The sequence below is a fragment of the Galeopterus variegatus genome, unplaced genomic scaffold, assembly GCF_000696425.1.
Source record: "Galeopterus variegatus unplaced genomic scaffold, G_variegatus-3.0.2 Scaffold1051, whole genome shotgun sequence".
NCBI lineage: Eukaryota > Metazoa > Chordata > Mammalia > Dermoptera > Cynocephalidae > Galeopterus > Galeopterus variegatus.
Genome location: NW_007727162.1, coordinates 94,376 through 105,853, shown reverse-complemented (window position 1 = coordinate 105,853; position 11,478 = coordinate 94,376). Strand labels below are relative to the sequence as shown.

General features: G+C 41.2%; 1 protein-coding gene across 2 annotated transcripts in view; it reads right to left on the bottom strand.

Moving 5' to 3' along the window:
• The window catches only part of TGFBR2 (transforming growth factor, beta receptor II (70/80kDa)), a 92,872-nt gene that overhangs the window by 16,201 nt on the left and 65,193 nt on the right, over positions 1 to 11,478 (bottom strand). For both annotated transcript variants that reach the window (XM_008574452.1, XM_008574451.1), the window contains 2 exons: positions 5,994 to 6,793; positions 2,731 to 2,872 (listed from right to left, as the gene is read on the bottom strand). In XM_008574452.1, the coding sequence (XP_008572674.1) occupies positions 2,731 to 2,872; positions 5,994 to 6,793 (942 nt within the window). The remainder of the gene's footprint in view (positions 1 to 2,730; positions 2,873 to 5,993; positions 6,794 to 11,478) is intronic.

Here is an 11,478-nt window from a genome sequence, read left to right as displayed (position 1 = left end):
GGCCGCAAGGTGCACATGAAGAGTTTGGGCTCAGCGCTGAGAACAGAAAGGAGTCTCTGAGAGGCAGGAAAGGTGGGGCTTTCCCATTCTTCTGTGAAATCTTCTGTTCCTACTTAGTATCCTACTTGATTCGGTTAGATGTTCTTCTGCTTAGAATAAACTGGATGGAAAATTAGTTGACCTGTGCTGTGAAATAAAATATCGATCTATAATTCATCATATGAGGGCCGACCCTGTGGCTCCCTCGGCTGAGTGTGGTGCTGGGCGCGCCGCGGCGCTAGACGCGCCGAGGCCGCAGGTTCGGATCCTATACAGGGATGGCCGGTGTACTCACTGGCTGAGCACAGTGTGGGTGACACCAAGCCAAGGGTTGCGATCCCCTTACCGGTCACAAAAAATAAATAAATAAATAAATAAATAAAATATAATTCATCATACGAGTAAGCATACTCCACATTTCCTTTTTTGAAATGAGACTGACAATAAAAAGTAGTAATCACATACGTTATATTTCAAGTCATGGAAAAGCATTCTAAGCTTAAGGAAAGACCTTTTACATCCCTCCCTCTTCCTTATACCTTATAAGTAAAAGTCTAGCACCAACTAGAGGGATTTATTATCTGTTTTATTTGTAAGGTAAGAAACATATCTGCATGTGTAAATTTTTAAAAATCACAGGAGAAAAAGTAAAGGTCTGTTTCCAGTAGACTACAAGCTGTGTGAGGTCAAGAGGGACAGCCACCTGTGCTTCCACACAGCTTACGCGAGGACAGCACAGAGGAGCACACCTGGGCAGGGACTGCTGCTGTCTCCAGGCCGCATGTACCTTCCACAGGACTGTTTGAATGTAAAAATCTCTGAAATTAAGACTAGACTAAAAGTCTGTCTTTAAGGTTTTTAAGAGGCACCAAAACAAAACAAAAAGCAAAAAAACTAATGCTTTTAAAAGAGGAGGTCGAGGTAAGAGAAGGGGCTCACTGCGTGAGTTTGCACACTTCATTAAATGAAGGGCTTTGTGTCCAGACGAAAGCGAGATGGATAAATAACCTTGGTTTCTGCAGCCTGTGCGGAGATGGGAGAAACAGGACTGTGGGCTTAAGATCAAACAAAATGAGAACCAGGATGGCCTCTTTCTGGTTCCCTCAAAGCTGTCTGTTCTTATTCTAAGGTTGTGAAAGGTTTTTTGAGACTAGCTGAACAAACCAGATCCTGTTCTTTCCTTGGGAAAATTTATTTATAATGTATCTGTTTTTAGTTTAAAAGTTGGTGAACTTTTTCTTCCCGATCAGCCTGAATTCTTCCACACTCAGCAAATATCAACAGGAAAGGGCTTTAGTCATTGATAACAACGAAAGCGGGGAGCTCACAGAGGGCCTTAATAAGCTGGCTGCACTGACAGAGGGAAAGACAGAGACGCAATCTCCAGCTCATGTTTATAGAATAGGGGGGTTGAAAGAATAGAAAAAGATACTGAAATCTAAGTAAATTTCTTCTGACAGTGACAACAGCATCGTCTCTGACACAACTCCTACCGGTCTAAAGATTCATTTTGGAACTGTCAAAGCTTTCAAGCAGAAAATGATTCTTCTGAAACTTGGTTAAACAAATTTCCCTGTGTAAGGAAAAACGAAGTTACTTTTGGAAGTGTTGCGGGGGAAGAAATCTCAGGCAGGAAACCAGAAAATGACAGTGTCAGCCAGATAGGAAATGCCATCGCTATGCAGGGGCCCAGAAAAATGGATGATGGCTCAGCAAGGTGCAGGTGGGAGGGGTGGCCTGGACCCACCCTGGAGCATCGTGTCGGCTGCACATGTTCTGAAAGGGATGAAGAAGCAGAGCCAGCAATGGTGCCAGCCGAATCTGCCTTGGGCAAAATGTTGGATAGTTTGGTCCAGTGACCAAAGCTGTGGCCATTTGAGCAACACAAGAAATAATGACAATATATTCTCATGGTCAACAGCAGTAACAGCCTGCAATAATGAAAAGAACTCATGCAATCTGCAGAGAAGATACAGCAGAGGGAATCCGGGGAAGCCACAGTAGTGTATTTAAGGAGAAATGATCCTCAAAGTGGAAAGTAGGTGGCTGAGCTCAGGGGAAAAGAGTAAGCCAGCCGGACCAGCTGGGGACTGCGGAGGAGAAGCTGGAGGAGAGCAGGTCTCTTTGTCAGTCTCTGGGGCTCACCCAGTGGGAGGTGGCCGTCTTCAATAACCTCTCTTCACTAGATTTTTCAAAACCTAACCAAATGTATCAAACCATTCTGCCTATTTAATCCAGCAAGTCGTGTGCATAAAAGTAAATTTTGAGTCAAATACTTTTTCTAGACCTTATAATTCTGGAAAATCTTAAAATAAAAAAAAGAAATGAAACAAAAACCAAATGCTTATCTGAATAATATTATCCATTTGATAAATAGAAATAATTCTTATATATGCTATTAGTGTTCACCTCTTGCCAGATATTCCAACATCTGTGGAGAAGTGTCAAGAGAAGAGTAATTATACAAAGCCTTATGGAAGGAGATACAAAATTTTATGTTCTAAACATGGATTTCAGCTTAAACACCTAGCTGTTCAGCATCATTACAAATAGTTCTGGAATGGCTGTGTACATATCTCTCATTGTGGAGTTAACTGTTTTGTAACCCCCAGACTCATGCTTGATGCAAATAACACGGTATCATTTTGAGGGCGAGTCCACCACTACACCGTGATGGTGGTCCATACGTACCTCCCACTGCGTTACAACGAGACGTCATTTCCCAGAGTACCAAAGCCATGGAGTAGACATCGGTCTGCTTGAAGGACTCAACATTCTCCAGATTCATCCTGGATTCTAGGACTTCTGGGGCCATGTATCTTGCAGTTCCCACCTAGAGCAAAAGCAGACAATGAGGTCCATTATCTAATCCAGCTGCATCTTTATTTTCACAAAAGAGCTGTTGCTTGTCCTCTACTTGAGCAGATGATCTTTAGAAAAATCACAATGCTGTTTTAAATAATGAGACCTGCCCAGAAAGGTAGGGCATATGTGGTTATTTTTAAAAATAGATGTTCTCTCCCTGAAGACCCTTTAAAGACTCTAAGCAAAGCATGCCAAAATAAGGAAGTGCCAAAACCCCAGGGCTGCCTTATCTAGCTCCAAGATATACATCATCACGTTATTCAATAACATTCTTACTGATAACCTGGGAAACAACATCTGTGAAATTATAAATGTTTATTTTTTGTTTTTGAAGATTAAATATTTTTTTCATTCCTGAAACTTCAAGACTTATGGTGAAAATAATGATTGCCATCAGTTTTGATCACTTATGGACTGTGTCTTCATCTTTATTTGCCCCATGGCACATTCCAGTGGGCCAAGGATGTAGTCTAATTTTATCTCTACTAAATTAAATTGTATAAAAATGTTTCTACAATAAAAGATCTAATCTGGATCATTTTTTAATTTTGACGCGTGTGCTGTGTAATTTTATTTTTACTTTTAGGCACGTGCTAATCTCTGTGACTGATAATATGCAAACATGGGCTCCACAGGAAAAAGGAAAAAAAATATTTCTAGGGAATAGATCACTTAAATAAATGTTTGATATTGCAGCACGTATAGCTTGACTGAATAACAATGAAGTCCTACCTTCCCGAGGATCTAAGGAAGGTTGAGTGAGTTGATAGTATCACTCCAACAAATGTTCCTTACTGGCATGTATTAGAAGAAATTTTTCTTTTTAGCAGGCCATTATCCTGGCACATTAAACTGTCTGTGTTTCAATATGTTTGCCTCCACACTGCATGTGCTGCCATGGACACAGAGGGCTGACTGAGCAGTAACTGGATGCTTCAGAAGCATGTCCCAACACCTGGCTGGAGAAAGCAGTGATGCTCTGGATGGACTCCACTGTGTGAAAATATAGGGCCCATCGTTTATAAAAGATGAAGTAACTTCTAATCACTTTCCAGTAGTTCCTTAGCCAAAAAGGGTTTCCATGTTAAAATGTGAAAGTGATTCAAAAGGGGTATGTATTGCTCACTCAAAAAATACTTATTGTCACTTACTGTAGAACAAAAGCATTGTTCTACATGGATCAATGGAATAGAATAGAGAATCCAGAAATCAACCCATACACCTACAGCCATCTGATCTTTGACAAAGGCACTAAGTCTACACACTGGGGAAGAGACTGCCTCTTCAGCAAATGGTGCTGGGAAAACTGGATTTTCATATGTAGGAGAATGAAACTAGACCCATACCTCTCACCATATACCAAAATCAACTCAAAATGGATTAAAGAATTAAACATACATCCTGAAACAATAAAACTCCTTAAAGAAAACATAGGAGAAACACTCCAGGAAGTGGGAGTGGGTACAGACTTCATGAATATGACCCCAAAAGTACAGGCAACCAAAGGAAAAATAAACAAATGGTATTATATCAAACTAAGAAGTTTTTGCACAGCAAAAGAAACAATCGACAGAGTGAAAAGACAACCAACAGAATGGGAGAAAATATTTGCAGAATATACATCTCACAGAGGATTAATATTCAGAATATATAAGGAACTCAAACAACTTTACAGCAAAAAACCAAATAACCCAATTAAAAAATGGGCAAAGGAGCTGAATAAGCATTTTTCAAAGAAAGATATACAAATGGCCAACAGACACACGAGAAAATGCTCAACATCACTCCGCATTTGGGAAATGCAAATCAAAACCACTTTGAGATACCATCTCACTCTAGTTAGGATGTCTCGTATCCAAAAGACTGAGAATGATAAATGCTGACAAGGTTGCAGAGAAAAAGAAACTCTCATACACTGTTGGTGGGACTGCAAAATGGTGCAGCCTTTATGGAAAATGGTATGGATGTTCCTCAAACAATTACAGATAGATCTACCATATGACCCAGCTATTCCACTGCTGGGAATATACCCCTCTGGGGGTATATGGAAATCATCATACCAAAAGGATACCTGTACTCCCATGTTTATTGCAGCACTATTTACAATAGCCAAGAGTTGGAACCAGCCCAAATGTCCATCATCAAATGAGTGGATAAGGAAACTGTGGTATATCTACACTGCTATAAAAAAGAATGAAATACTAACTTTTGCAACAACATGGATGGACTTAGAGAAAATTATATTAAGTGAAACAAGCCAAGTACAGAAAGAGAAACACCACATGTTCTCACTTATCTGTGGGAGCTAAAATTAAATAAATAAATAAATAAATATACAAACAAAAAAAGGTGAGGGGAAGATGACAATCACAACAATTCCTTGAATTTGTTGAGACAAGCAAACAGACATGATGTAGTGAGAGGGAGGGGAGAAAGGGAAGAGGGAAAGAGGAATGGGTAAAGGGACATGAAAATCAACTACAGTGTACATTGAGAAGTTAAAATAAAAAAATAAAAATTAAAAAGAAAAGCATTGTGCTAGATATCTTCAGTGACCACATAGTTGTGAATTCGGACTTCAAAGAGACTGCCTTCTAGAATGATGGGAAGAAACCAATAAGACTACCAATAGTATAGGGTAGAAAGGACTGAGCACAACTATAAGAGAGTGAAGAAATATGGATAAGGTACTAACAGTGCTTAAAGTGTTGTGCTGTAACACCAAGGACAAGAGTTCAGATCCCCTTACTGGCTGGGAACAAAAACAAAAGTACTAACAGTGTTTGAAGCAAAAAAAAAAAAAAATCATTTGCAAATGGAAGAGAAATGAACATTTACTCAGGGAGAAAAATGCCTGTCCTGAGTTGGGAAGGATTTGAAGACAGGTGGAGATATGCTGTCCATTAGCAAAGGTACCCAGGCAGGAGAGAGTGGAGCATGCCCAGGGCAGACTCCCTACCCCAGCTAGATTCCCTACACAAGTGTCTAGAGTGTAGGGCTGTTTGAGACAAGAGGCAGGAGATATGGATGAGGAGGTAGGGTCAGGCCAGGTATAAAGTAAGGGGGATCCAGCATCAGCCCTAACTTACCTGCCCACTGTTAGCCAGGTCATCCACAGACAGAGTAGGGTCCAAACGCAGGGAAAGCCCAAAGTCACACAGACAGCAGGTCAGGTCATTCTTCACAAGGATATTGGAGCTCTTGAGGTCCCTGTGCACGATGGGCATTTTGGGCCTCCCACAAGGGGTGTGGTCACTATGAAGGTGAGCAATGCCCCGGGCCAGGGAGCTGCCCAGCTTGCGCAGGTCCTCCCAGCTGATGACATGACGCGTCAGGTACTCCTGCAGGTTGCCCTTGGCGTGGAAAGCAGTGATCAGCCAATACTGTTTCCCCAACTCAGTCTTCCGCTCCTCAGCCGTCAGGAACTGGAGTATGTTCTCATGCTTCAGGTTGATGTCCGAGAAGATGTCCTTCTCCGTCTTCCAAGAGGCGTACTCCTCGTAGGGGAAGATCTTGACGGCCACGGTCTCGAACTGCTCCGAAGTGTTCTGCTTCAGCTTGGCCTTGTAGACTTCAGCGAAGCGACCTTTCCCCACCAGGGTGTCCAGCTCAATGGGCAGCAGCTCTGTGTTGTGGTTGATGTTGTTGGCGCACGTGGAGCTGATGTCGGAGCGGTCGTCCTCCAGAATGATGGCGCAGTTATCGCTGAACTCCATGAGCTTCCGAGGCTTGCTGGTTTCCCAGGACGGGCTCAGCTTCTGCTGCCGGTTAACGCGGTAGCAGTAGAAGGTGATGATGACAGCTATGGCGATTCCTAGCGGCGGCAGAAGGCTGACGCCTGTCACTTGGAAGATGACTAACAACAAGTCAGGATTGCTGTTGTTATAATCTGATGTGGAAACAAAACAGGGAGGAATCGGGTTCAGTAGGTATGTACCATGAGGAAGTGAATCTATGACTCAAGCACCTATAGATTTTAGCACCTGCATAGTTTTTGTGGATACTGTACTGTGAATTTTCATTTCAGGGATGATAGGGTGCACTTGTCCAGTCTTCTCTGCCTGTGGCCATCCGTTCAATGTGTCCTACTCTTCCCCTAAAGTCCAGCCTAAATGTCCCTCCCAAAGAGAAGTCTAGGAAAACTTGGAAAAATGTCTTACCTTATGTGTTCTCATAGCACCTTATACTTTTCCTATGTAACAATTCAGCACAATTTAAAGTAAATAACTGTGACTCCACTTACTGGTTTCGTATTTATCTTTCCCTGCTCTCACCACACTCAGCAGACTGGGAACTCCATGCTGGCAGGAACTGTCTTTCTTCTTCACTACTGTAAACAGCACGTGGCACACACCAGGACCTCATTATTACTGAATAAACAGACAAAACCTTGCCTGAGTGCTAACTAAGCTCAAGGCATTGCAGGAGGCATTAGGAATACAGAAAGAATGACATAGCTCCTGCCTTCAAAAAGCTGGCATGTATGGTATCTGGTGAAAACAAAGATGCTGCCACAGTTCTGCTGTAGTCTTGCTTTTTTCCAAGCTCCAACTTGTTCTGCTCTGATCAGCATCCAGGCTACCCTGAAACTTCAGCTCTGGGCCTAGAGGTGGTGGGGACGGGAGTCTGTGCAACAGGTCTCTTTCAAAGTCAGGTACCTTATATCCACCCAATATTCCTCTTTTTAAATGTGCATGTGGTTTGTAGTTTCATGGAATGGGACTATATAATAGCAATAATAGAAATACTGCTACAAAGGTAAGAGAAGTTAAAAACAGAAATGCAGCCAGTTTTCTGACTTGGAACACTGAAGCAGGCCCCTGTGGATCGATGGAGGAGAATCCTTAGCACCAGCCATCTGACTACAGTGTCTTGTACATCTACTGTTGGTTCATGTGTGGCCTTGTTGGCTCTGATTAATAGTTTTCCTCTTGGGAAGGACATGAAGAAAAACATACAGTGGGCAGGAGATAGTGAAAAGTAGTTATAGTTCAATGAAAGCTTGTGTTGGGCTGTTTCCACTGAGCAAGAATGCCAGAATTCTATCACTTTATGTGTCATTCATTTGCCCTTGAGGGTAACTGTTAACAAGTAGGCCTCATGCTCAGATGCCAGATTTATTTATTAAATATATCACTATTGAAAATCTATTATGGGCATGGAACTTCCCGCAAAGAACAGCCAGCAGAGGAGTCAGGGCATGTATACAAATGCCTGGCAACATGTGGCACTCTGGGATGGGAGCTAAATGTGTGCTGCTGTCCATGTGCTGATAGAGTGTGGAGTGACTTAAAGAAACATGAGAGGCACAATGGCAGGGACTGCCTGTGAGCTGGCCTCTGATGGATGGGAAAAGTCAGCGACGGGTGGGAAGAGCGTTGTTAAGCAGAAAGACTGTATCCATCTGAGGAAGAGCAACTCTCCCAAACTGACTATTCTTCACAGGGGAATAGAAAGGAAGAAGGTTGGGTAGGTGGTATGGAACCAGACTTCACGTCAGAGGAGGGATTTATAATTACCCAACTCGCAGTTTTCACCTACTGTAAGTGTTTGAGTATGAAAAAAAGGGACGAGAACGCAGGACAGGTGGAAGGGGGACAACCGGAATTTCTCAAAGCGAACTCATTACCTAAATGGTATTTGATACCATAGCTTAATGAACCACGGTGAGAAATGAAGCTAGCATATGTCCATTTGGAATGTTTAGATTTAATATGATTAACTATCTTTGCATAAAGATAAGTCTAAATGAAAATACCAATTTCTACTAACTATACATTCTAGATAAAAATCTTAGGTCTTAAGTTTATTTGATGCCACTAGCTGGAGAAGGAACCCTAAAACATTAGAATTTCAGCAATCAAGAGAAAAAAAAAATCAACATTTTGGGGAAATATACATTCATGCATTTTTTAAATAAATAGGGAAAGGGATACAATTGGGTGACTGACCCTTTGAAACACAAATTCTTATTCACGCTGGGAGTCTTGGATTGGGACAAAGGACAGGTAGGACTGGGGGTAGAAGTGGCTGTGGGAAAAAGCAATTACAGAAAGATTCAAATGTAGAAGAAAAAAAGGTGCCTGTGGAGATATATGGACTATCCCTTTTGTCTAGCAAAGCATGAACCTGCAGAGCAAAATTAAGGGGACAGACAAAATAATATTCATGCGATCCCGTAGCCGGTCCCGGTCCGGTACGGGCGCGACACTGAGGGTTGCGATCCGTTGCGGGTCACGAAAAAAAGACAAAAAGGAAAAAAAAAAAAAAAAGAAAAGTTTAAATATTAACTGCATAGTTACTTAGCTGTGTCCCCAATTCATTAAAATGTCCAAATGAACTGTTCATTTATGACTGATAATTTTATATTATAATTCCTGGCCATATATGAAAAGGGTCTTTCTTGGTAATTTCTTTTCCTTTTCAAGTTAAGGGAAACACAAAAACAGAAATCCCCTGAAGTTTATGTAAGGTATTAACTGAAGAAGAATTTAGAAATCCCCAGTTCAATGTCAAAAAACAAATTTTACTTTCCCTTCAAATTCTTGTGATTTCTTTTTGAAAACTTACATATAAAAATTTAGGGTAGAGGAATTATTGAGTAACATCTGTCAATCTTGAAACTTCAAACAGGCTGTAAAAAAACCCTAACAATAGCAAACCAGGCTGGAAGGAAGCTTTGGGATGTGGCTTTATCTAAACAGGAGCCACCCACACCCTCTACAGCATTAACCCTTGGGCTGCTACTAGAAAAACCAACAGCTGTAGGTACAAGCTAGCATCTCCTTTATTCAGAGACCAACAAGAAGTATTTCTTTTTGGCAATTCCCAATTACACAGAAACTCATAAACTGAACACTTAGTATGTACCAGATTATGTGCTAAGGGTTTTATATGAGGGCACTTCAAAAAGTTCGTGGAAAGATTCACATTATCTTTTAATACTATTTTTCCACAAACTTTTTGAAGTACCCTCATATAATATTTACACTTAATCGACAGAAAAAACCTATGGGGTAGAAACTGCTATTTATTGTAAACCCTGTTTTATGGTTACAGAAGCTAAAGGTCAGACAGCTTAAGTAATTTCCCAAGATCATAAACTTAGACAAGAGCAAAGCTGATATATGAAATAGGCTGTCTGCCTGGAGAGACTGCTGCTCTTAACCCCATGCATGCCATGATGTCTCTAAACTTCATATTGGTGACAACAATTAAGAATGAATTTATTATAGAAACTGTCAATCTGATGAAGTGGTTTCCTTTATTGGATGCTGTACTAAATAATTTTATAGGAACCCACTAAGGGATATTGGCAATTGCTGGGTAATCTGTATAAAGGGGCACATTCTGGGTGTGCAGACTGTTGCCCTTGGTTCTTATCTAACAACCACAGTTGTGCAGTCTCTCTACGCGCGCGCGCGCGCACACACACACACACACACACACACACACACACACACACACACACGAAACACCCTTAGCAGAGTACAGGCATTTGAGCTCTAGTCTCTTTAACAGGATTTCCTAGAGCAGAGAGTTTGAGATTCATCAGTTTCTCTGGGAAATTGTGCCAATGGGAGATCCGCCTGGCTTGATGTGTTGTGTTCTGCATGGGCAATTGTGATTCTGCTAGAGCTTTTGTCAAGTGTGAAAGGAGCTCTGCGGTGGAGAATGATGATCTTAACAATAATAAAGATAATTAACATACAACATGCTTTACTGGGCTAGGCACTGAACAATTCATTTTATAAATATCACCTCCCTTTATTTCTCCAACAACCTGGAATCAGGTTCTGTTATTACCTCCATAATAACAGAGCAGACAAAAAGACATAAAGACAGAGCAGGATACTAAGTCTCGGTTGTTTCTACAACATTCTTGTTTACTAAGTAAAGGATGTTCCTAGTAGGTGATCAATAAACGAATGGTGTCCTTTTAACATATAATTAACGTGATGACCTGAGAGGGCAGTTCGTCCTTCCCCTCAGCATATCTCTGTTTAGCACAGTTTCCTTCTTGGATCTTGGCCAGCTGCATATATATCCTGTTGCTTTAGATGAACATGTTGGCGTGTGAACATCTTTGTGGTTACAGTGCCACTGGCAACTTCACAAGAATCTCTCTAGTTGTTACGTGGTGTTAAGTATACCAATGCACCAACGCGTGTGGAAAACTATTATCCGTGTTCCTTCCAAGTGCTCAAATGAATTCGTATCTTAGTAAAATTGTGCCCCAAACTTTTTTATAGAGTGAAGGAATTGCCAAACTACTTCAAATATTAAAGTAGGAGCCCATCTCTCAAAGTCATCTTTGTTGATATGGTTTTTATCAAGACACATTAACTAATACACTTAGGCTTTTTTGCCATGTTGGCTTGAATTTGTTGCCTTTTTTACTAAATGACTTTTATTTAAAATCATGACTTAAAGAGGTTCTAAGTTCCTTATAAAAACTAGTGTCATATAACAAAGGACTTGACAGAGGTTGGGAGCACGTTTCATTATCTCGTGTGTGTGTGTGTGTGTGTGTGTGTGTGTGTGTGTGTGTGTGCGCGCTCAAATTACAAGACG